The following is a 23,924-nucleotide window of genomic DNA, read 5'->3' as shown; positions in this document are numbered from 1 at the left end:
TAGCACTCGTATGAGAACTGTTTGCTTTCAACTTTTAATACGAGCGCTATCGACTCTCGCAAAAGCTACTTCTAGCGGAGTTAGCGCTAGAGCGGGAGTGTTAAATTTTGCTCCACTTGTAATCTGGCCCATAATAAGGAAAGATCATTTGTCTTTAAATGTTAATTATGCATGAATGAGGTTAACAGCCACCCTTCAAAGCCATGAGAAACAGGTCATTGTGTTTATAAGAGTGTGAGGCTGTTGAATTAGATAAATAAAAAAAATCATGAAAAAACTGTTGCTATGGGCTCCATGTACAAAGTAGTGTAAACTTCTCCAGAGCCTGTGAGAGGCAGGTTTGCATATGCGAGACTGCTTCCCTCAATCTAAGAAGCAGCTATTATTAGACGGCTGCTTCTAACACTTCGCCACCTCAGAGGTTGTGAAGAGAAATCCCAGATAGCTTGCTCGCTCTCAGTGATTGACAGTCCCTTTGCGCGATTGGTCCTGTGAGTGTATGGGCGGGCATTACACACTCAGCGGAGTGTTAAATGATGCATACGGGCCAGCGAACTAACAGATCTGCTGCCCGAATGCAGCGGAGGTGTGCGGACAGCTTCTCAAGTTGAGAAGCTGTCCACACGCCTTTTAATACATGGGGCCAGATGTGTTTTTCCAGTTAATTGGAATAAAGTTCACTGTCCTCAGTGCAAATTATCCATGAAATAGGGTTGCCAGGTGCCCAGTGTTAATCTAGACTGTCCAGTATTTCAACCAAATATGCAGTACAATTTGTATAAAAAACAGTTAAATGTCCAGTAATTGAATTTCTTTGTGAGGCAGATACATTTATCAATGACTAGCAATCTAGCAGTGATTTCATGTTTGAGGCTTTTTTACCATACATGCAGCATGCTGAAATTAGAAACAAGTAAGTGCAGCCTACAGAAAATAACTGATCTATATGTCACTGGCACAAAGGGAATACACATTAATGTACTATGTAGTACTGGCACAAAAAAGGTTAAAGCACTATTGGCACATTAGGGGTTTAATCATTTTTTATGTGTTACTGGCATAGAGGAGAAAATTATTGTTTTATGTATTAGCCACACAAAACGGCTTAAATCATATTTTAGCTTATGCTACTGCTATAAATGGTTAATTAGTGCCTTTTGTGTGTTGCTGGTTTTTCAGGGAGTAAAATCACTGCTTTGATAGATGACAGTCAATGGCCGTGTGGAATATAACAGTGTTCTGCACTTCCATTTCTAACAGGAACTGAAAAGCTCACAATTTCAGAATGGAATTACAGGAAAAGGGGACAATATAAATAGTGAAAGTATATTGCAGAGTATTTTTTTATATACGATTTATCATTTTATATTACCATCTAAAAGTGTTTAATGTCCCTTTAATGCCAACTCATGCTCATTTATACTCATATGTATAGAGTGATCTTGCCTACTTCTCTGTACTAAGCTGCTGCAGGTATCGCACACACATCGTGTGAGATAGTGGGTGATGGTAGTGCGCTTAGTGTAGGGTATTAAACACCTTAACTAAATAGCAGATCCTTCAAGCTACTATAGTGAAAAATTAACAAGTGTGAGAGGGAAAGTAAGGGCGCTAGGGAAGCTAAAAATACCACTGAAAGCTGAGAAATAAATGTATAATGACCAGGGACTTCTAATAGATTAATAATGTATTTAATGTACCATAAAGGATGACAAGGAAACAAAATTACAAAATTAAAAGGGACGTCTCCCAAAAAATTGCATAATAAAAAATCAGTGTAAAATGATTATGAATAAAGACTGGATTACAGTTAAACGTTGGATACTATGTACAAATAAAAGTTCATTCCTTAGGACCTTGCCAATTGTGAGATACAGTGTCTATATCTAAAGTCAGATGTCAGATATACAGATAATCTGGATTGCTGTTCTATGTAATATTCCCACAATAGAAAATCTTTACTTCATCTGTATTTTGGTAGGCTAAAAAGTTAAAACGTCTTTATCTTTATCTTAAAATGCTTAACGGCAACTTTACCAAAGGCCGGTCTCTGTCAGGCAACTCCGTGTGTGCTCCACGAGAATCCGGCGTCTGACGTCACGATTTCCACCTCGAGGGCTCGCCTCTGATCAGCCAATTGGAAGCCAAAGGTAGTTAATCCTTAGATTGTGTTATGTGGTGCTGGTTTTCTACGCGTTTTACTCCTTTCAGAGCTTTATCAAGCTTGATAAAGCTCTGAAAGGAGTGAAACGCGTAGAAAACCAGCACCACATAACACAATCTAAGGATTAACTACCTTTGTACAGAAGAATTATCAACCCGGGTTGTACTGCATTATTTTTATCCCCTGGCGGATAACCATAAAAAAGAGGTGGCGTGCACAGCACTAAGAGCAACCTCCAACTATAAGCAAACTACTAAGAATCGGACCGGATAACAACAGACTGACAGACAGGGACCCACGGAGGTTCCAATTGGCTGATCAGAGGCGAGCCCTCGAGGTGGAAACCGTGACGTCAGACGCCGGATTCTCGTGGAGCACACACGGAGTTGCCTGACAGAGACCGGCCTTTGGTAAAGTTGCCGTTAAGCATTTTAAGATAAAGATAAAGACGTTTTAACTTTTTAGCCTACCAAAATACAGATGAAGTAAAGATTTTCTATTGTGGGAATATTACATAGAACAGCAATCAAGATTATCTGTATATCTGACATCTGACTTTAGATATAGACACTGTATCTCGCAATTGGCAAGGTCCTAAGGAATGAACTTTTATTTGTACATAGTATCAAACGTTTAACTGGAATCCAGTCTTTATTCATAATAATTTTACACTGATTTTTTATTATGCAATTTTTTGGGAGACGTCCCTTTTAATTTTGTAATTTTGTTTCCTTGTCATCCTTTATGGTACATTAAATACATTATTAATCTATTAGAAGTCCCTGGTCATTATACATTTATTTCTCAGCTTTCAGTGGTATTTTTAGCTTCCCTAGCGCCCTTACTTTCCCTCTCACACTTGTTAATATCGCACACACATGTTTTTTGGTGTTTTTGTTTAATGCAAGTTGTTAGCATTGGCTATAAATCATTGCAAACATACGCAAAGCAGGGCAAACTCCTGGTATCCTTACTTTTGGACTAAGATGAAAAAACATATAAAAGTAAAAACTTAGGACTTTGTGTCATTTCCTAAGTTAGAAACTCAGCGATATGATTAATTCACCATCAAATAGTAACATTTCTGTGAGCCAATTTTCTGTTCAGTCATTTGATTCCAGACAACTTAGAGAGCTCCAATACTGTCTACCTGCCCAGGATACTTGGGTTTTCCCAAAGGGATTCTGTGTGCAGCCAGGGTGTTATTTGTTCCGGTACCATTTGCCTTTATATGTTTAGAATAACTGAGGTCTGAGTCACGTGACTGGCCCCAAATGTACAATTTATTTATAATAATGTTTAGCTGATTTTGTATTTATATGGATGTTTGATCCCATACTATGACCTGTATTGTGAGCTACATATCATTTTCTGTGAATTTTTATTAGTACTTTTTGCTACATTAATAAATGAATGTTTGTCCATTCTGCACAAAAAAGAGTGCTGTAGTCCTTTAATTTTTATGGGATAAATGTATTATGTCTTATCTTCCAATTGTATTATTCAAAGATTTAATTCTATAAGGGTTTGCACCAATATATTTGTATTGTCTTCATAGTTAATTTTACATAGCCATTTTTCCCCCTACGTTTTTTTCTATAATTGATATATTTAAATCTGACATTGCACTGTAACATTTTCTCCCCTTTATTGTGTTCCCATTGATCCATTTTACCTGTTGGAGTGTATTGTTTACAACTAGCCCATTTGCCTTTATTTTGTCATTTGAAATAGTTACTTTTGCCTATTGAAAACACCACCTCTATCAAAACCTTTGCATAATACAGTATTTTCTTTAGAAAATGTATATAAAGAGTCACCAGCAGAAATTAACCTTCCAGAAGGGGTTGGGGTGAAAGAGATTTTTGTATCTGTATCATTGAACTTCCCAAAGTTAAATTTCAAAACCTAACTATTGGCCTTTGTGTATATAGAAAGAGATAATATGAGTAGGTCTTCTCTTCCTGCTGGCTCAGCCCCTTTAAACATACATGTACTTGAGAACAATAGGTGATAGCTTCAGTGACCAAAACCAAATATTGCAAACACAAAAATAAACCAGAAGGAACAATCTCCCACATATTTAATAACCTGAATCTGGTAAAAAAGCAGTTGCGAGAAACATTTTTTTTTACAGTACATTGTCCCTTTATTGAGATCCTCTTTCACACAGAATGACTGCAAGTCCAGCATTTTATAAAAGTGGACACACAATGTCAAAGAAAAACTTTTGTCCTCTGTATTATGTTTGAAAAACAAAACTTGCCTGACAACACTAATGCAGCCCTGCAATATGTCACCCTCATACTTACTCTAATTTAACCCTTTGCCTCTCAGATAGGGCTGCAATGTCTTGTGTTTTATACCAAAAGGTAAATGAGTATTCCGATCACTATACTAATATCTTGTAGTAAATATAACTATATAAAGCAGTCCCCAGGCTGCAGGTAATTTGACTTGCTTTTTAATTTCCACACCATCCTGGTTTCCCTAGGAACTAATCTTGTGTAGGAACAGGCAGCACCCTGTCACCTAGCATCTGTTCCTGTGAAGACGGTGATCAGGTTCCAGACTGCAGTGCAGAGATGAGCATTTTGCATCTATTTAATTATTTTTTCTGTTTAATGCACATTATCCAATGACATCATGTGTCCTGACACTTATCTGTTTGCCATTTTCATGCAGGCCTTTCTATGCTGCCACCTCTGGTGTTAACTCCTCATGTTTCATCATTTACAGAAATCAGAAAATTATAGACTTACAAAGAATGTTCTGGTTTTCTGCACATTGATGTTATTCTTTTAATAGGGTATCAATAAGAATCAATCATTTGGAAAGAGTGAATAAGGGGAAAAAAAGAGTATTTATACTTTATACTTACTTGAAATAAACAGAAGAAATAGTCATTAAATAGCCAGCATAAAACACAAATGACATACAAAAAAGGGAAAATAGAGCGATGGCCGGACTGTGTGGACCAAAAATACTTTTTTTTTAATGACAGGTCATTAAATCAGCCACCCAAAATAAATGTTTATCTTGTATGAAATCTTCAGAGAGCCCAGAGTTTAATAAAATAAAAAAGGAAGAATAAGGTTTTAAGTCACTTTTACTATCCTTCAGCCTTTGCAGATTTGCCATATAGGGGGATTTATCTTGCAACCTCTGAGGTGGCACAGAGGCTAAAGAAGCTGTTTCTGCTTTATAAATTTGTGGTATCAGACTGACTCATGCCCCAGCACCCCATCATCTAAAAATCAGTGAATGCAGCCTAATAAATCTTGCCCTAAGAGTGGTCTGCATGGGCCAAAAGGTGAAAATCCTTGCACCGTCCCAGCTCTTCTCCTACTTGAGACCATAATACCTTATTTTCATGTAAATCTTTTTGTAATCAATGCAATCCCCTAATAAACAATTTTGTCTCACCTCTCCCTTCTCTCCTATACATATTAAAGTGATAGTAAACTTTACATTTAAATATCAGGTCCGGAATCTAAGTAATATTTTAGATAGACTTTAATTGATCACTTCTAATGAAGATGCGCTGTAACTTACTTTTTAAAGTAGCAGTGCCATTTTAATAACCTGCGCTACTGCCGTCTACTACTAAACACATATTTTTTGATGAGCTAACAGTTTGAACTGTTCTCCAATTGGTGTTCTAGCCATATGGAACATTTCTTGTAGGTAGAGCACCGATTGGAGAACAGTTCAAACCGTTATCTCAACCAAAAAAAAAAATTATAGTTTTGAAGTGGGCAGCCAGAGCACGGGGTATCAGAAGGGCACAGCTAGATTAAAAGGCAAGTTACAGCGCAACTTCATTACAAGTGATACATTAAAGTCCATCTAAAATATTGCTTAGATTTTGTGTAAAGTTTACCAACAAGTTAAGGTGATTCTAGCCTTTCCTTGTAAATTTTAATTTAATTTTTTAACATTTAGAATATAACAGTTTAGTAGCCCTCTCTTTCTAGTCTTTTCATAACTTCTGGAGAAATGGCCACCAGAATAGTACAAACTATGTAAGATAAAGCATGGTAAGTGATCAAGTGAAATAAGTAACTCTTAAACTGCCACATCATTATTCATTGTCCACATCATACTAATATCCAATCCATATCCATGATTTAATTGATTTTATTAGAAAGAGATCATATTTGGGACCACCCTAGTTGAAATTATGTAAGTTGTTTTTTTTTTTTTTACAAAGGGTTCTACCATAATCCCAAGCCATGACCATTGTTTTAGTTTCTCTCTTCTCCTTATGCCATTGACTTTTTAGAAAGTAAACTCTCAGATCTTTACCCTGCTGGAACATTTTTTTCGTTCCTACGTGACAAAAGTGCTGCATGCAAATACTGTGTCAAAAAGCATTGTGATACCTAGGTCACATGATGCAATGAGGATTACATGGTGAGGGATACTGATTGGTGAAGGCACATGTGGAGAGACAAGGACTATGGGATAGCACAACGTGGGGTGGTCATTTTGTGGACAAGTGAGGTAAAGTTCTTAGCCTAAATCATCTTCAATAAAAAGTGAAGAAACATGTAAAGGAATAGGATTAGGCAGATTGAATATTGGTCATTGGATCTTTAAAAGTTATTTTGCTGTCTCCAGGATTATATGAATCTGCAAATATATCTGGAAAGACATTAAATCTTTTCAAGTCTGTTGTTTGCTCACAAATATCTAACCATAATTATTCTGATATTATATGTCATTTAAGACCTAGGATTTATGTGCGGAAAATGTCAATTTACTGGCTGAAGGTTATGTTTTTTATAACATGGAAGGCACAAAGACCTGCATTATAAAATCCACACTGACCTTTCATGTTGAGGTTTACTGCTGAACAACACGGTGTATTTTCCCCACGTTATCTTTCTGCTTGTATAATTTTAGCCAATCCTTTGCTCCTCCTAGTGGCATTGAATGTTAAAAGGACATTGTACACTTTTTCTTTGCATAAATGTTTTGTAGATGATCTATTTATATAGCCCTTCTGGTAGTGTTTTTGTAACAATGTATAGTTTTGCTTATTTTTTAATAACATTGTACTGATTTTCAGGCTTCTAACCAAGCCCTAAAGTTTAACAAAGATGTATACTGATGTCTACAGATTCCTGTGGCTCCTGTTTGTATAATCTGTCTTTTCATATGCGGTGGTGGTGGTGGTGGGGGGGGTTTGCTCTTCATGTTTTACCAGCCCCTTTCATTGGGTGTCCCAGCCTAACCTCATCAACACTGCTAAACTGGTAGCTTCTATGTAAGTTTTTAAAAGGTTTTATACTGGATTTTTATATCAGTATCTGTGCATATTCTTTATATTAGTGTCTATTACATACAGTTATATAAAAATTGGAGTATACTGTGTCTAAGTTATGCAACCTGTACACTACATGAGGCAAGGTCTTCCCTGTTTTTTATAATTAGTAAAAGTGTTTGTATATTATTTTATTTTTAGCAGACCATAGAACTAATTTTGTTAACCTCTAAGTTAACCCTGCCTACCAAATTCTGCGTGCCTGAGACTTGATAATGTTGCACCAACTGTGCCATTTCAATATTTGTATCTACTAGAGATGTTCATATATGTATATAGTTGAGACTACTGAGAAACAAACAAGCAAACACATTGTTATTATTATAATGAAAGATGCCTTTATTCTTGCAGTGAATATGGCTGTGTTCATACCAAGGGCCAGGTCTAGTCACTGCACAACAGGGGTTTGTAACTGATGGTCAGTAAATTGTCTTGTGACTGACTTCTGTCCTTAGTGCTGGATCCTGCGGATGGACTGGATCTGGTTAGTGTGAGCCTGAGTGCTATATTCATTATAGGTTCTGTACTCTCCATTGTGTCTGTCTCGCTCCAGTACATACTGGTACCCTCTGTATCCAGGATACTGGTATGCGACCCAGCTGTTAGAGATAAGAAAAAAATTGGTTGAGCTGCTGTGGAGTAAAAATGGAATCTGGCAAAAAAGGGAAATGGGAACCATGAACGGAAAGCATATATAGCTTTCCATACATACGTATATATTCACCTGTGAAAGAGGACACAGTTACAAAATAGTGTTATGTTACCACAATGAAAATTTGAATATCAAATGTAATATTCAGTTTAAAAAATAACTCATATGCTGAAATTTAACTGGAATATTGTTTTTAAAAATGCATTCACTCAATGGAATCTTTCAATTGATAAAACAAATGCAATTCTAAAAATGAGTTTTTTAATTCAGATATATCAAATAAATATTAACCCATTCCTATTTTTCATAAGCTTTTTAGAAGCTCAGATAATATTTCTCAAAAAATATAATCAGGATGCCCACAATTTCCAAGAGGATTTTAGATAGATTAAAACTTTTTATTAGTGGTGTATGATCTAACTTTATACTCAAGTTTTGCACAAGCCCAAAATACTTCAAGATTGTAACAAACGTTTCTTGAGGTCTTAAAAAGCAACCGGACGACATACAACACACAAAGGGTTCCTGACTTACCCGCCAGAGTTAACTTTGACTGAAGCTACCTCCTTGGAGCACCACCCCATAGCTTGCAATGAGGGGTAATCGTCGGAAAGCTCAAACTTACGGCCCTGGAAGTTTTCCCCCTCATAGAGGGTCACTTTGCTGTCACTGTGGTTCTATGGGGGGGGGGAATGAAAGTACATATATTTACTATATTACTGGTTTAATATTGACAGGGAACACTGAAGGGTATATCCAATTAAAGATGAAAAATAAAATGATAGGTAAACAGTAAGAAAGATATAGCAAGATTTACTTGTGCAGTAAATACATAGAAAATCATAAGGAAAAAACAATGCAACAGCTGTACATAATGTAAATTTGTGAATAATTACAACAGTTCTATTATTTTGTGAAAAGACTAAAATAGTCCACCCCTGACAAGTTGTTAATATATATATAAATAATTTCAGCTTTGGAAAGAATAAGTCATTTGAAACTGTTGAAGAAAACCTCTTTAAAGGAACATTCCAGCCAAAATTAGAATCCACATGGATACATTTCAGTTTTAAATGGAAACATTTTTGTAATATACAAGTATTAGCAAAATTGCTTCTAATAAAAGCTATAGCTGTTTCAAACATGTATATAAAGATTTGCACGTGCACCAGCGTTTTAAACACAGCACTTGCTCAGAGAGCCTAAGGTGCTTTTACCATCTGGTAATGACTCAAATTTTTAATTGCTGACATGATACCAGCCCCACTGGTGCTCTGAGCAGCTGCAGTTTTTAAAATGCTGGTGCACTGAGAATATCTAGCTATGCTTCACATGCACGAGCAGAGACAAATGCTAACACTAAAAAAGTGATAACTTTTACTATAGGGTATTTTTGCCAATACATGTAATTTGCAAATATGTTTCTATTCAAAGATGTAATTCATCTATGTGCTTTTAAATTTTGACCGGAATGTCCCTTTAAGATAGATATGAATTTTAATAAGAATTTCCATTTGTCAATTTTTTAAAGTATTTGTGTTATTTATTCTTAATGTTTATGTTTTCCTGAAAAACAGTTACAAATGACTTTAACATGAAATAGAATAAAGCCAATAACAGTGTACTAAAATGGTGAAATCATAGGACAGTAAAAATATAAATAACATTATAGATCTTTAGAAATGTTTATTAGAAAACTTACATATATTTAATTTCAGAAATGTTAGAAAGTATTTATCAAATAACCTTACAAAAATCTCAAAATATAGTTATAAAATGTTATAGACGGGATGGAAATGGATCCATAAGGGCACAAAAAACATAATCACATTAACTAAAGTGCCATAAAACATGTTGAGATCTGTGTGAGATCTGTGTGAGATCTGTGTGAGATCTGTGTGAGATCTGTGTGAGATCTGTGCATATTCTAAAAGGGCTAATTAAGTAAAAATTGTTTGCATAATTTTTTTTAAAAAAATTGCTGGGAAGTATTTTAAAGGCGATGGGGCATATGTATCAAGCTCCGAATGGAGCTTGATGCCCCGTGTTTCTGGCGAGCCTGCAGGCTCGCCAGAAACAGCAGTTATTAAGCAGCGGTCACAAAGACCGCTGCTCCATAACCTGTCCGCCTGCTCTGAGCAGGCGTACAGACATCGCCGCAATTCAACCTGATCGAGTACTATTGGGTTGATTGACAACCCCCTGCTGGGTGCCGATTGGCCGCGAGTCTGCAGGGGGCGGCGTTGCACCAGCAGCTCTTGGGAGCTGCTGGTGCAATGCTGAATACGGCAAGTGTATTGCTCGCCGTATTCAGCGAGGTCTGGCGGACCTGATCCGCACTGTCGGATCCGGTCCGACAGACATTGATAACTAGAGGCCATTGTATTTTAACTGAGTTCACAGCAGCTTATTTGCTTCTAGGCCTGCTCCAGCAGATAATGAATGTTAAAGTCTTGCATTCTACCAGATCAATAGTGGATATAGATGCAGCCATAAAAGGAATTGTGTGGGGGGGAGTTAGAGCTGTACAATTCGGACACTTAAAAGAAAGTGTTAATGGCGAGGTACTGCAGTATAAATTTGCAGGTAAAGTAATTAAAGTACATATTATCTATCCCAACTTGTTTTATGTCCCTTAAACCTGGTATAACTAATCCTAATAAGCAGAGGGACTTCTATTTCTCTGTTCATTGCACAGAACACCCATGCCTTCTATTATATATCAATATGTTCAATCTATTTTGAAAGCAACTCAAATTATATACGTGCAATTTACTCCTTAGGCCAATTCTTTCTTACTTATAGCAGCTTGGGTACAGGTTTTTTAATAACTAAAACAAATGTCTTTATTAGTAGTTCCCTCTAGTGTCAGCAGTCAGTAGTTACATAAACAGCAGTTATTATGCTTTGAACAAAATTATATAGTAAACAGTTTGTTAAAAATAATAGTATCCTAACCAGTGTAGGTACAAGAGTAGTATTTAACATCTAACATGTATAAGGTATTTTTCTTACAGCACATTTGACAGGGCGGAAAGAGAGAAGGTGTTCAGTTCTGTAGCCACTGTTACCACTCCATGCTTCCCAGCGAGGGTAATCTCCCTTCTCAAGGATGAACTGTTGTCCTTGGAACTCTGGGTACTCATATCCAACCCATCTAATAAATAAAGATACCAAGACAATTAGACTCCTGCTCTAAGACTTAATTATGGACATACTTTTCATCCGATTATTAGGTGTCTGGGATAAGTATGCATTAAAACCCTTAGGGATGAAGTTAGGTTTGCTTTATGACCACAAGTTGTTTAATGGAAATGTGTAAGCTAGTGATTAACCCACTTGTGCTTAAAGGTACACTGAACCAAAAAAAATTCTTTTGAGATTCAAATAGAGCATGCAATTTTAAGCAACTTTCTAATTTACTCCTGTTATAAAATTTTCTTCATTCTCTTGGTATGTTTATTTGAAAAGCAAGAATGTAAGTTTAGATGCCGGCCCATTTTTGGTGAACAACCTGGGTTGTCCATCGCTGAACCAAAAATTTGCTGGCTCCTTAGCTGAGATGCCTTCTTTTCCAATAAAGATAGCAAGAGAACGAAGAAAATTTGATAACAAGTAAATTAGAAAGTTGCTTAAAATTGCATGCTCTATCTGAATCATTAAATAAAAAATTTGGGTTCAGTGTCCCTTTAAGAAGGGAGGTCTTAAAACCCTATCCTGCTAGTAACCTTGCATTTTGAAACTTTACAGTAAATATTTCTAAGCCTCTTGTGATATGTGACAACCATGTCACAGAGTTAAAGGGACACTAAACCCAATTTTTTTCTTTCGTGATTCAGACAGAGCATGCAATTTTAAGCAACTTTCTAATTTACTCCTATTATCAAATTGTCTTCATTCTCTTGGTATCTTTATTTGAAATGCAAGAAAGTAAGTTTAGATGCCGGCCCATTTTTGGTGAATAATCTGGGTTATTCTTGCTGATTGGTGGATAAATTCATCCACCAATAAAAAAGTGCTATCCGGAGTTCTGAACCAAAAAAAGAAGCTTAGATGCCTTCTTTTTCAAATAAAGATAGCAAGTGAACAAAGAAAAATTGATAATAGGAGTAAATTAGAAAGTTACTTAAAATTACATGGTCTATCTGAATCATGAAAGAAAATATTTGGGTTCAGTGTCCCTTTAATGAAGACAAAGATAAAAAGCACTTACGGGCCATTCTCCACCTTAATAGATCGAATCCTGCGGAATCCTCGCTCCATTATGTTGGAACATTCTATAAGAAACTCACAACGCTTCCCTTGAAAGTTCTCCTCCTCCCATACTGTCACTTTCCATTGCCCCAAGGTCTCCATGGGCTGGCTGGTCATTTTGCTCCTATAAAGTAGGAAATAAATTTTCCCTGTCTGAAGAATAAAGAAGCACAAAATATTGGGGATTTAAAGAAATACATCAAAACAATTATATTTATAATTCATATAGATCAAAATGACTCTGGAGAGCTTTTGTAAATCTATATCCAAGTAAACCACAGTGTCAAGTTTGTTATTACACAAAGATGGTAGCAGTTTAGCAGGACACTTAGAGCCTGATATTCAAAACCTCAGGTGAGATATTCTAAGAAGGTGCTCAGGTGAGATATTCTAAGAAGGTGCTCAGGTGAGATATTCTAAGAAGGCGCTCAGGTGAGATATTCTAAGAAGGCGCTCAGGTGAGATATTCTAAGAAGTCATGCTGGTACAGCGAGGCCCTTCAAATGTTTTTAGAAACACATATTTTATCTTGAGAAGTGTTTATGTTGCTATGTATTGTTTTTATGTGAAGCAGAGACTCTTACATTACAATATAAGTTCTAAAAAAAATCCTCAAAATATTTTGTATGATTTCTCTCCTTGCTGAAAAGGTTTTAAATATGAGGCCCTTAGAGAGGAACCTGTCCAACTGATCAACAATGGGTTTTATTAAAGAAGCTTGTGTTGAGATCAAGTATGTGGACCATAAGCAATCAATGTCTATGGAAAGCAAAAATATAAACTGAAGCCAAAAAGAGAGCACATTTTTATCAAAATTGTCTATAAAAACGATTCTAACAAATTTCTTCACAAATGATTTATAATATAAGCTCTTTAAAATAGAAGGTAAAATTGCAAGCAAATCCAGTACCATTTGCAGTGTAATCCGTAATATATAGTATTTATCACACATATTTATTACATGTGTTTCTAAGCTAACATGATTAGAATACAATAGCACCCACTTGAAATCATAAGGCAAACTTATTTCAATAGGGGTTTATAAATGAAGGGATAAAAACCTACCATTTGGCCTTGTTGGTCTACTTTTCTTTTAACGTAAATCCATATGCTTATATAACTTTGTTACCCACAATTCCAGTATTGATACCTCAAATTATAGAGTGCATGAGATCTTACCTGAGTGTGCAAGGGACTGGACGCAGTGGGCTGCTGGTGGGAGCCCCGTTGCGCCTTATATATGCCCATCTACATATTGGAAATGCCGAATCTGCAGATCAAAGCTGCACACTCAGCAGGCCTATCCTCTGAACAGAATATGAGTTAGGGGGGCAGAAGGGAGGGGGCAGAGGTGCTAACACAGGCCAGACTTTTGCTGTGTGTTAGAGTTGCTCTATTATGAGAGAGGATCAGGCTGTATAATAGAAACTGCTAGTGCGTGTTTGTTCAGGCCCAGGAAAACAAAAGGCCAGGGGGACTGATGCAATCAGCAGCTATTTCATTAGGTTTTTACCTCAGAAGTGCTGCTTATATAGAGTGCTATATAGTCCTGGTTAGAGGTAGAGATTTGGCATGGGGCCAGCACAAAGCCAAACTACACAGGGTCTACATATTTAATTCATGTTGCTCTTAAGTCACAAATGGAATTCCCTGTGCTCAGGATTTTTTTATTTTAATCAAAGAGAGAAAAACCATGTGGTTAAAGTGGTGAACTAATTGAACTAATTGTCAGGTTATTTTATGTAAAAATGTTTAAGGTTTTACATCTTTTTAATAAATTATCACTGAAAATGACAGCTGATTACAATAATTTTGACAGCCTCATAATGTAGCTACTTTTTTCCTGCAGCTTTTTACAGGTCTCCATTATAGGGCTGGTGAAATTCTGTAAGTGCTCCTCAGAAATACCTACCTGCTTCATTTGCTCTAATTTGGGAGAGCATGTAATTGTGTATTACTGATCCTGGCTGTTTTTTTAAGAGATTATGTTGTTGTTTTTTTAATGGGCAGCAAAATTGCTGAATGCCCTTTTAAGGGCAATACCCAGCCAAATGCCCTTTTCAGGGCACTTTGTAGATTAGGGTTTTTTAGGGGGGCTCGGGGGTGGTGAGTCAATGTGTTTTATTTTTAGAAAAAGAGCTGTTCGCTTTAGAAAAATGCCCTACAAAAGGTCCTTTTAAGGGCTATTGGTAGTTTAGTTTTAGAATAGGGCTTTTTTTAATTTGGTGTGTTTTTTTGGGGGGTTATTAAAATATGAGTTAATATTTTTATTTTTTTTGTAATTACTTTTTTGTATTTTTTTTTTAATGGGCAGCAAAAGAGTTAAATGCCCTTTTAAGGTCATTGTCCAGCCAAATGCCCTTTTCAGGGAACTTTGTAGATTAGGGTTTTTTAGATAGTTCTTTTTTTTTATTTTGGGGGGTTGGTGGGTTAGTGTTAGAGGGGTTAATGTTTTTTTTTTAGAAGTTAGAGCTGATTTAGGGCAATGCTCTACAAAATGCTCTTTTAGTGGCTATTGGTAGTTTAGTTTTAGAATAGGGCCTTTTTTATTTTGGTGTTTTTTCTTTTGGGGGGGGGGGTATTTTTATTTTTGGTAATATTAGTTTGTTTTTTTGTAATGTTAGATTTTTATTTTTAGTAATGTTAGTTTTTTTTATTTTTAGTAATGTTAGGGTTTTTTATTTAAAGGTAAGATTTGCTTTTTATTTAATTTTTACAGGTAAGTTGTTTTAAGGTAGTTAGGATTTTTTTGTGTGAAAATTTTGTAGTATTTTATTTTGGGTTAAGATAGGGGTGTTAGGATAGGGGGTTTATATGTACTTTGCAATGTGGGGGATGTTGGTTTAGGGGTTAATAGTATAGTTTAGGTATTGTGATGTGGGGGGTTGTGGTTTAGGGGTTAATAGTGTTGTGGGAACTTTGTGGTGGGATATGTGGCGGTTTAGGGGTTATTAGACTAGGGGCTTATGGTGATTCAGGTTTGAGCGCAAGTTGGGTGCTAGGTTTTTTTAAAACTTTTTTGCTCCATTGACCTCTATGGAGCAGTAGGTGATTACACTAGCGGTAAACCTTTTTTGCAAGTCGGGTTAGCGCTAGAGCAATAATTTTTAACTTTCAACTTGTAATACCAGCGCAATCAAACTTGCTCAAAAGATTTACAGCTAACAAAATTAGCACTCTAGCGAAAGCACTAGTTAGCATTCCACTTGTAATCTAGCCCAAAGTCATTTATTGTAGTGGCTTGCAAACAGTATATGAAAATACAACCAAAATAATGGAATCTTTTGACTACTTGCTCAGATATAAATATTTTTTTTAAAAGTATAAGGGTTAAAAAGTACATGGTGTATGACCAAGAGGGATAGTGAGATCCTCTAGTAACGGGCAGTAACACTTCCTACAATACACTAAATGCAAGCCCGTCAATGGTCCTGCTGTGTGATCACACCACACTGTGTAGAACACATGGGGCATACATTTCTCTATAGCTTGCTTTGGGGTTTTCTTAGCCCCCCTCAGCAGAAACAGGACTATTGCACCTTAAGTGGTTGAGACTCTGTAACAGTGGAGGAGTCTCAGGCCCAAAGGTAACCCTTCATTGGTTTTAATTTGCTTTCATTAACCAAAGTGTAAAGATTAAATAGATATAAATACAGTGTGTGTGTGTGTGTGTGTATATAAGTGTGTGTGCGTACAAAACAATATTAATTGTGAGGGGTGTGGAAGTTTTGTTTTTTTGTAGGACTTGATCCCTAATGTCTATATATGTGTAGCTATGCCTTGAAGAAGCCACATCTAAAGCCACCTGGCAGCAAAACATGTGTTGCGTGTTATACAAAAACTTGGTGGGGCCGACCAAACATGCCCGGGGCACCAGGACCATTATCTGGGACTTGAGTCTTGACACCTAGTTATATGTACCAAACAGATAGGCAAGAGTGTGTGATACAAACACTCGGTGGGGCCGACTGAGAATGCTCGGAGCACTAGGGCCATCATCTGGGAATTGGCACCTTGTTATATGTAGTATGTACCCATCAGATACGCGAGAGTCCCACATATGGAATATCCTGAACAATGGACTATATGGCCACTACTAGCTGATGGAAGTAGCAGTAACTATGCATGCAAATATACACATCTAAATACCACAACTTGGTTGGTCTATTTATGTTTATTTCTTAGTAGGATCCCTTGGGCGAGGGCAAGCCCCTCAGTAGGTAGTTCCCCTGGGAGAGGAATCTACTTTGAACTGTGCTGCATATTGCTGTACCTTTAGCATATATATTGATGGTGTTGGGTTAGTGCGCTCCATTGAAGTCTATGGAGACAAGTTGTTAGCATGGTTGCGATATCCAAAGTCCATAAATTAGCGTGTATCGCTAAATATCGCATCACAGAAGATGCTATTTCTATGGCATTGCATTCTGCTTTCAGCCATTTGGATAATAACAATACTTAGGTAAGGATGTTGTTTATAGATTTTAGCTCAGCATTTAATACTGTCATTCCTACAAAGCTGGTTGTGAAACTTCATAACTTGGGTATCAATACCTGGCTTTGTAATTGGACTCTGGACTTCCTGACCAATAGACCCCAGTCTGTGAGGTTAGGTAATTTTACCTCTTCTACCCTGACCCTTAATACTGGAGTCCTGCAAGGTTGTGTCCTCTATTATATTCTCTTTTTACCCATGACTGCCTGCCTAAGTTTGTGTCGAATACCATCATTAAGTTTGCAGATGACACTACTGTGGTAGGCAAGGTTAGTAACAATGATGAGTCGGCTTATAGGGAGGAGATAACGAACCTGGTGACATGGTGTGCTGATAACAACTTATCTCTTAACATTAAGAAGACCAAAGAGATTATTGTGGACTATAGGAAGGCCAAACGTTGTACACATTACCTATCTATATTAATAGGTCTGAGGTAGAACGGGTGACTAGTTTCAAATTTCTGGGAACTAACATCAATGAAAAATTGAAAAGATAAAATGGAAATAAGGGAGGCGCTCAAAGCTAAAGGTATCAACACTAAAACAAATTTAATAAAAACATATATATGATCACAGGTACAAATATAAAGGGACGTCTCCCCAAACTGAATTAAGCTAATATCCTAAAAAGTCTAAATGACTGCTAAAACTTACTCAGGTTTAAAAAACAAACAATGATAATCAGCAGTTCCTATGTAGTTTTTGTGATTCAGGCAAAAATAAATGTTTTTTTCATATAAAACCAAAACAATAGTCAGTGTTCCGTTATTGAAATACCACCAAGCTGCCTTATAGAGCAAAGCCGTAGCTGCCAAATATAGTGTATAGAGAAATGATTTCGATGTCCAAAGTTCTCTTACTTTGTAAGATATTGTGTGTCAACACCAAAAAGCCGTGTACTTTACCAGGTTGTAGACTCGTCAGTTGCAGGTCTTACTCCCTCGCCCGGTCCTCACCTCGAGCGGGGCTAACTGCAGCTTTGGCGTCTGACGTCACAGAAAGGTGTTCCGGCTGAAGGTAGAGGGATGACCAGTCTCTTGTTTCTACCAGCTATAAATGCAGACATGCAGCAAGGTCTGCCTCCCTCTCTGGAGTAGCCTGCCTGTCCAGCTACCCTCTAATGAGGATCTTCAGCATAAGCGATGCCTGCAAAGGGCTCACTGTATCATTGGAGATTCTTCCCAGCCATGGACTATTTGTTCCCCTGCCATCTGGGAGGCAGTACAGGAGCCTGAATAGCAAGAGAGTCAGGCTAAGGAATAGTTTTTTCCCCAGAGCTGTTGTTTTGCTGAATACAAATACTCAATGCTGATTTTTCTTAAATTTTGACCATGTCTCTTTTTTTAGATTATTTTATTTTTTTTAAACCTGCAGGCTATCTCAGATTACAATTGCTGTTTATCACCTTTATTTATTAATTTGTATTATCATCTGTGCTCATCACATGGATTGTATTATGCACACATCCATATCACATTGATAATTTGTATTACACTATCACACTTGTCCAGTGCTTTATATATTTATTTTATACAATCGACTGCTGTCTAATACTGATTTGCACCATGCACTTTTTTACACCAATCGATAACTTGTATCACATTCACATCCTTTTCTTGGGGTGTCTCATATATTCTTCTTGCACAACTGCTTGATACTGATTTGAACTATGCACTTTTAAAATCACATTGATAATTTGTATTATACTGTTACATTTTCTTCTGTGTCCTACACATTCTTTTTCATACAACTGACTGCTGCTTGTTACCGATTTGCACTATGCACTTTTACTATATATTCTTGGAATTCTGCACGTTATATTATGTGTATTTAACATCTAAGTTATTCCATTTTTTATAATTATTTATAGTTATTATTGTATTTTGCACCTTATACTACCTATTTGCAATGTCTGGGTTAGATGTTTTAACACATTTTTTTTGCCCTGTTGGTGGCTCTCCAGGCACTCAGCACTGCTTTATACCCCTCTTGGAAATCTGCTGAAGGCAGATGGTAAATTATCCATAACTTCTGTATAGTATGTGATAAGGCAACTATAGACCAATCAGTCTACGCGTTTCGTCTGGCTTCTGCAGTCTTTTTCAAGACACTCAAGGCTCCACCCCTTCTTATTGCGTATGGTGTTACATCTGTGCATAACAAACAAGCCTACTAGCCATGTGCTGTTAATACGAGTCTCTGCATCTTGATGGTAACAAAACAGCCAGTAAGTCCGCTTCCTGTTAAGAGAGGTGATCTATACACATAAAGACGTGTTGACTGTACATCGTATTGTACACACTGACTCTGAAAATACTAATGGAACTTAGTTACAGTAAACTTTCCACACCATAATTAAGTGTACCACATTGATACATAAATTACATGCATTTACATACATATAAACAGATACTATAGTATTTCATTCTACCACAAATTCATATTAACATCCACCAACTATGATATCCTATTCATAATAATGAAGCATTTGTGCAATATACTTCCATTAGCAAAAAGGTATTACTGTTTTTCTGGGGCATACGCGTATAACCTGTAAAGGCCTGTGCACTAGTATTCAAGCTCAGAGAGCTGAAGATGGTTTGTATTGCTTTTGTGAATACTTAAGTTATGTCATACAAGCCACAACTGACTCTCTGAGAAGGTATGCTGTTTGTATACTGATGCATACGAAAAGACCCTTTACACAAACAGAAACAAGCTGGAGTAGGTATCTGTCGGGGCTTGGTTAGGAGTCTGAAAATCAGAGCAATGTTTTTTTTTAAAATAAACAAAACTATACATTTTTTTTAAAAAACAACAACTTTATGAGCAATATAAATAGATCATCTACAAAACATTTATGCAAAGAAAAAATGAGTGTATAATGTCCCTTTAATACCATCCCTGGTAGAGCTCTGCTTCTTGGCTTTGGCTATTGACCTGGCCTGCTTTAACCTGCTAGCTTGTTTGCAGTACCACTTTACCTAAAACCCTGACCTGCTAGCCGTTATGTGTAAACCCTGACTTGCTAGCTGTTATGTGTAAACCCTGACCTGCTAGCCGTTATGTGTAAATCCTGACCTGCTAGCTGTTATGTGTAAACCCTGACCTGCTAGCTGTTATGTGTAAACCCTGACCTGCTAGCTGTTATGTGTAAACCCTGACCTGCTAGACATTATGTGTAAACCCTGACCTGCTAGCTGTTATGTGTAAACCCTGACTTGCTAGCTGTTATGTGTAAACCCTGACCTGCTAGCCGTTATGTGTAAACCCTGACTTGCTAGCTGTTATGTGTAAATCCTGACCTGCTAGCTGTTATGTGTAAACCCTGACCTGCTAGCCGTTATGTGTAAACCCTGACTTGCTAGCTGTTATGTGTAAATCCTGACCTGCTAGCTGTTATATGTGTAAACCCTGACTTGCTAGCTGTTATGTGTAAACCCTGACCTGCTAGCTGTTATGTGTAAACCCTGACTTGCTAGCTGTTATGTGTAAATCCTGACCTGCTAGCTGTTATGTGTAAACCCTGACCTGCTAGCTGTTATGTGTAAACCCTGACCTGCTAGCCTTATGTGTAAACCCTGACCTGCTAGCTGTTATGTGTAAACCCTGACCTGCTAGCTGTTAATTGTAAACCTTGACTTGCTAGCTGTTATGTGTAAACCCTGACCTGCTAGCTGTTATGTGTAAATCCCGACCTGCTAGCTGTTATGTGTAAACCATGACCTGCTAGCCTTATGTGTAAACCCCATACCTGCTAACCGTTATGTGCAAACCCTGACCTGCTAGCCATTATGTGTAAACCCTGACCTGCTAGCTGTTATGTGTAAACCCTGACCTGCTAGACATTATGTGTAAACCCTGACTTGATAGCCTTATGTGTAAACCCTGACCTGCTAACCGTTATGTGTAAACCCTGACCTACTAGCCATTATGTGTAAAACCTGACCTGCTAGCCATTATGTGTAAACCCTTACCTGCTAGCCTTATGTGTAAACTCTGACCTGCTAACTGTTATGTGTAAACCCTGACCTGCTAACTGTTATGTGTAAACCCTGACCTGCTAGCCGTTTTGTGTAAACCCTGACCTGCTAGCCATTATGTGTAAACACTGACCTGCTAGCCATTATGTGTAAACCCTGACCTGCTAGCTGTTATGTGTAAACCCGGACTTGCTAGCTGTTATGTGTAAACCCTGACCTGCTAGCCGTTATGTGTAAACTCTGACTTGCTAGCCATTATATGTAAACCCTGATCTGCTACCTGTTATGTGTAAACCCTGATCTGCTAGCTGTTATGTTTAAACCCTGACCTGCTAGCCATTATGTGTAAACCCTGACCTGCTAGCCTTTATGTGTAAACCCTGACCTGCTAGCTGTTATGTGTAAACCCTGACTTGCTAGCCATGTGTAAACCCTGAGCTGCTAGCTATTATGTGTAAACCCTGACTTGCTAATCTTTATGTACAAATACTGACTTGCTAGCCATGTGTAAACCCTCACATGCTTGCTATTATGTTTAAACACTGACCTGCTAGCCATTATGTGTTAACCCTGACTTGCTAGCCATTATGTGTAAACCCTGCCTTGCTAGTCATTATGTGTAAACACTGACCTGCTAGCTGTTATGTTTAAACCCTGACCTTCTAGCCATGCGTAAACCCTGACTTGCTAACCATTGTGTAAACCCTGACCTGCTAGCCGTTATGTGTAAACCCTGACTTGCTTGCCGTTATGTGTAAACTCTGACCTGCTAGCCATTATCTGTAAACCCTGACCTGCTAGCTGTTTTGTGTAAACCCTGATTTGCTAGCCATTATGTGGAAACCCTGACTTGCTAGCCGTTATGTGTAAACCCTGACCTGGTAGCCATTATGTGTAAACCATGACCTGGTAGCAGTTATGTGTAAACGCTGACCTGCTAGTTGTTATGTGTAAACCCTGACCTACTAGCCGTTATGTGTAAACCCTGACCTGCTAGCCATGTGTAAACCCTGATGTTAGGTGTTAGGGGAAAAAATGCATACAAAAGGCTTTAACATAGAGATACATACATACAAATGTCTAAATATGTATATATATATATATATATATATATATATATTATTTATATATATATATATATTATATATATATATTATATATATATATATATATATATGTGTGTGTGTGTACATATGTATTTATGTGTTTAACTGTATATTTACTGTACATAATTCACATTTCAATGTTCTTCACTTACAGGATAATGTAGGGTTTTATCTTAAATACATATTTATATATATATATATATATATATATATATATATATATATATATATATATATATATATATATCTGTATATACCTTTACCTATATATCTATTCCTCAGAGAAAGCACTATTGTGAAACACGCATCAGGGGTTCAGCAGAGAGCTTTCTCTCCTTTTTAATTGCTTACCTTTTTTTAAAAATATAAAACATGTTCATGCATTTTTGGGATTAGGACTTGATTAAAGGGACAGTCTAGTCCAAAATAAACTTTCATAATTCAGATAGAGAATGTAATTTTAAACTATTTCCAATTTACTTTTATCACCTATTTTGCTTTGTTCTCTTGGTATTCTTAGTTGAAAGCTAAACCAAGGAGGTTCATATGCTAATTTCTAAGCCCTTGAAGGCCGCCTCATCTCTCAGGGTATTTTGACAGTTTTTCACCACTAGAGGGTGTTATTTCACGTTTGTCATATAGATAACACTGTGCTCATGCACGTGGAGTTCCAGTGAGCAAGCTCTGATTGGCTAAAATGGATGTCTGTCAAAAGATCTGAAATAAGGGGGAATTTTGCAGAGGCTTATATACAAGGTAATCACAGAGGTAAAAAGTGTATTTATATAACTGTGTTAGTTATGCAAAACTAGGGAATGGGTAATAAAGGGATTATCTATCTTTTCAAACAATAAAAATTCTGGTGTAGACTGTCCCTTTAAGTTCTTTACTTGCAGCCACACTTGCATTTTAATGTTAATATTTAATATGGCTTCCAGATAGTAAGAGCTTAGCTTATTTTTACTCAACAAGCTGCTGCAGCATAAGCGATTGCTGTATTTGCAACTCCCATTTTAGATTGGTTTTGATATGAATATCTTGATAAGTTATACAGCTATGGTTTAAGTGCTTTGGCAAATATGCACTGGTATTACAAGTGAGGTGTAATGCGAATATTATATATAAGCAGGGTTTTTTTGTGTGGGTACTCACCCGTACTGATTACCCCTACCGCTAATATCTCATAACAGGTAATACTCTATAATCGTTTTCAGAATAGGGGGCTGCAAAATACATCACACATTGTAAATAACATTGTCCTTTTCTCATAGTTACTGAGCACAATATATCAATCAATAATCAATGAGTACCAGCACTGTTAATATAAGTATATATAAATGTAATCTATACATGCCCATGCAATTATGGAATCTGTTTTTAGGCATTAGGGAAGCCATAATCATTAAATTAAATAGCTTACACCTTTTACTTTAGTTTTGACTGCATATACTGTATTTTGCTGTGTTTAACCAGATTTTGCTGCCACTGTAGATTTGCATAATCAACAAATGCAAGATAACAAGACAATGCAATAGCACTTAGTCTGAACTTCAAATGAGTTGTAGATTTTTTTTCTGACCATTTTAAATGTTATGTCTTTTTCCACTCCCCCCTGTACCATGTGTCAGCCATCAGCCAATCACAAATGCATACATGTACCATGTGACAGCAATTAGCCATTCACAAATGCATACACACTTATTCTTGCACATGCTCAGTAGGAGCTGGTGACTCAAAAAGTTTAAATATAAAAAGTGCACATTTTGTTAATGGAAAAAAATTAGAAAGTTGTTTAAAATGGCATGCTCTATCTGAATAATGAAAGTTTAATTTTGATTGAGTGTCCCTTTAAGTGTTTCTTTAAATAGATCTTTATATGGATTGTAAATAGACTGGAAACTAAGGAAAAAATTGTCTGAGCTATAATGTAATGTTTTCA

At 36.8% G+C, this 23,924-nt stretch overlaps 1 protein-coding gene across 1 annotated transcript; it reads right to left on the bottom strand.

The window, feature by feature from the left end:
• Nucleotides 1-7,819: 7,819 nt before the first annotated feature.
• Nucleotides 7,820-12,662, bottom strand: CRYBA2 (crystallin beta A2). The gene is made up of 4 exons (XM_053689811.1): nt 12,359-12,662; nt 11,161-11,302; nt 8,680-8,822; nt 7,820-8,092 (listed from the first exon to the last, which is right to left on the bottom strand). The coding sequence occupies exons 1-4, from the start codon at nt 12,514-12,516 to the stop codon at nt 7,945-7,947; spliced, it is 591 nt and encodes a 196-aa protein (XP_053545786.1). The 5' UTR covers nt 12,517-12,662; the 3' UTR covers nt 7,820-7,944.
• Between the last annotated feature and the right edge of the window lie 11,262 nt (nt 12,663-23,924).

The sequence above is a fragment of the Bombina bombina genome, chromosome 1, assembly GCF_027579735.1.
Source record: "Bombina bombina isolate aBomBom1 chromosome 1, aBomBom1.pri, whole genome shotgun sequence".
Classification (NCBI taxonomy): Eukaryota; Metazoa; Chordata; class Amphibia; order Anura; family Bombinatoridae; genus Bombina; species Bombina bombina.
This window is presented reverse-complemented; position numbering and strand designations above follow the sequence as displayed.

Coding starts and splice junctions, on each gene's coding strand:
- CRYBA2 (XM_053689811.1), bottom strand. CDS start 12,516: ATGACCAGCCAGCCCATGGAGACCTTGGGGCAATGGAAAGTGACAGTA. Junction 11,303..12,358: donor ATTAAGGTGGAGAATGGCCC/GTAAGTGCTTTT, acceptor TTTATTTATTAG/ATGGGTTGGATATGAGTACC. Junction 8,823..11,160: donor TCCGCCCTGTCAAATGTGCT/GTAAGAAAAATA, acceptor CCCCCCCCATAG/AACCACAGTGACAGCAAAGT.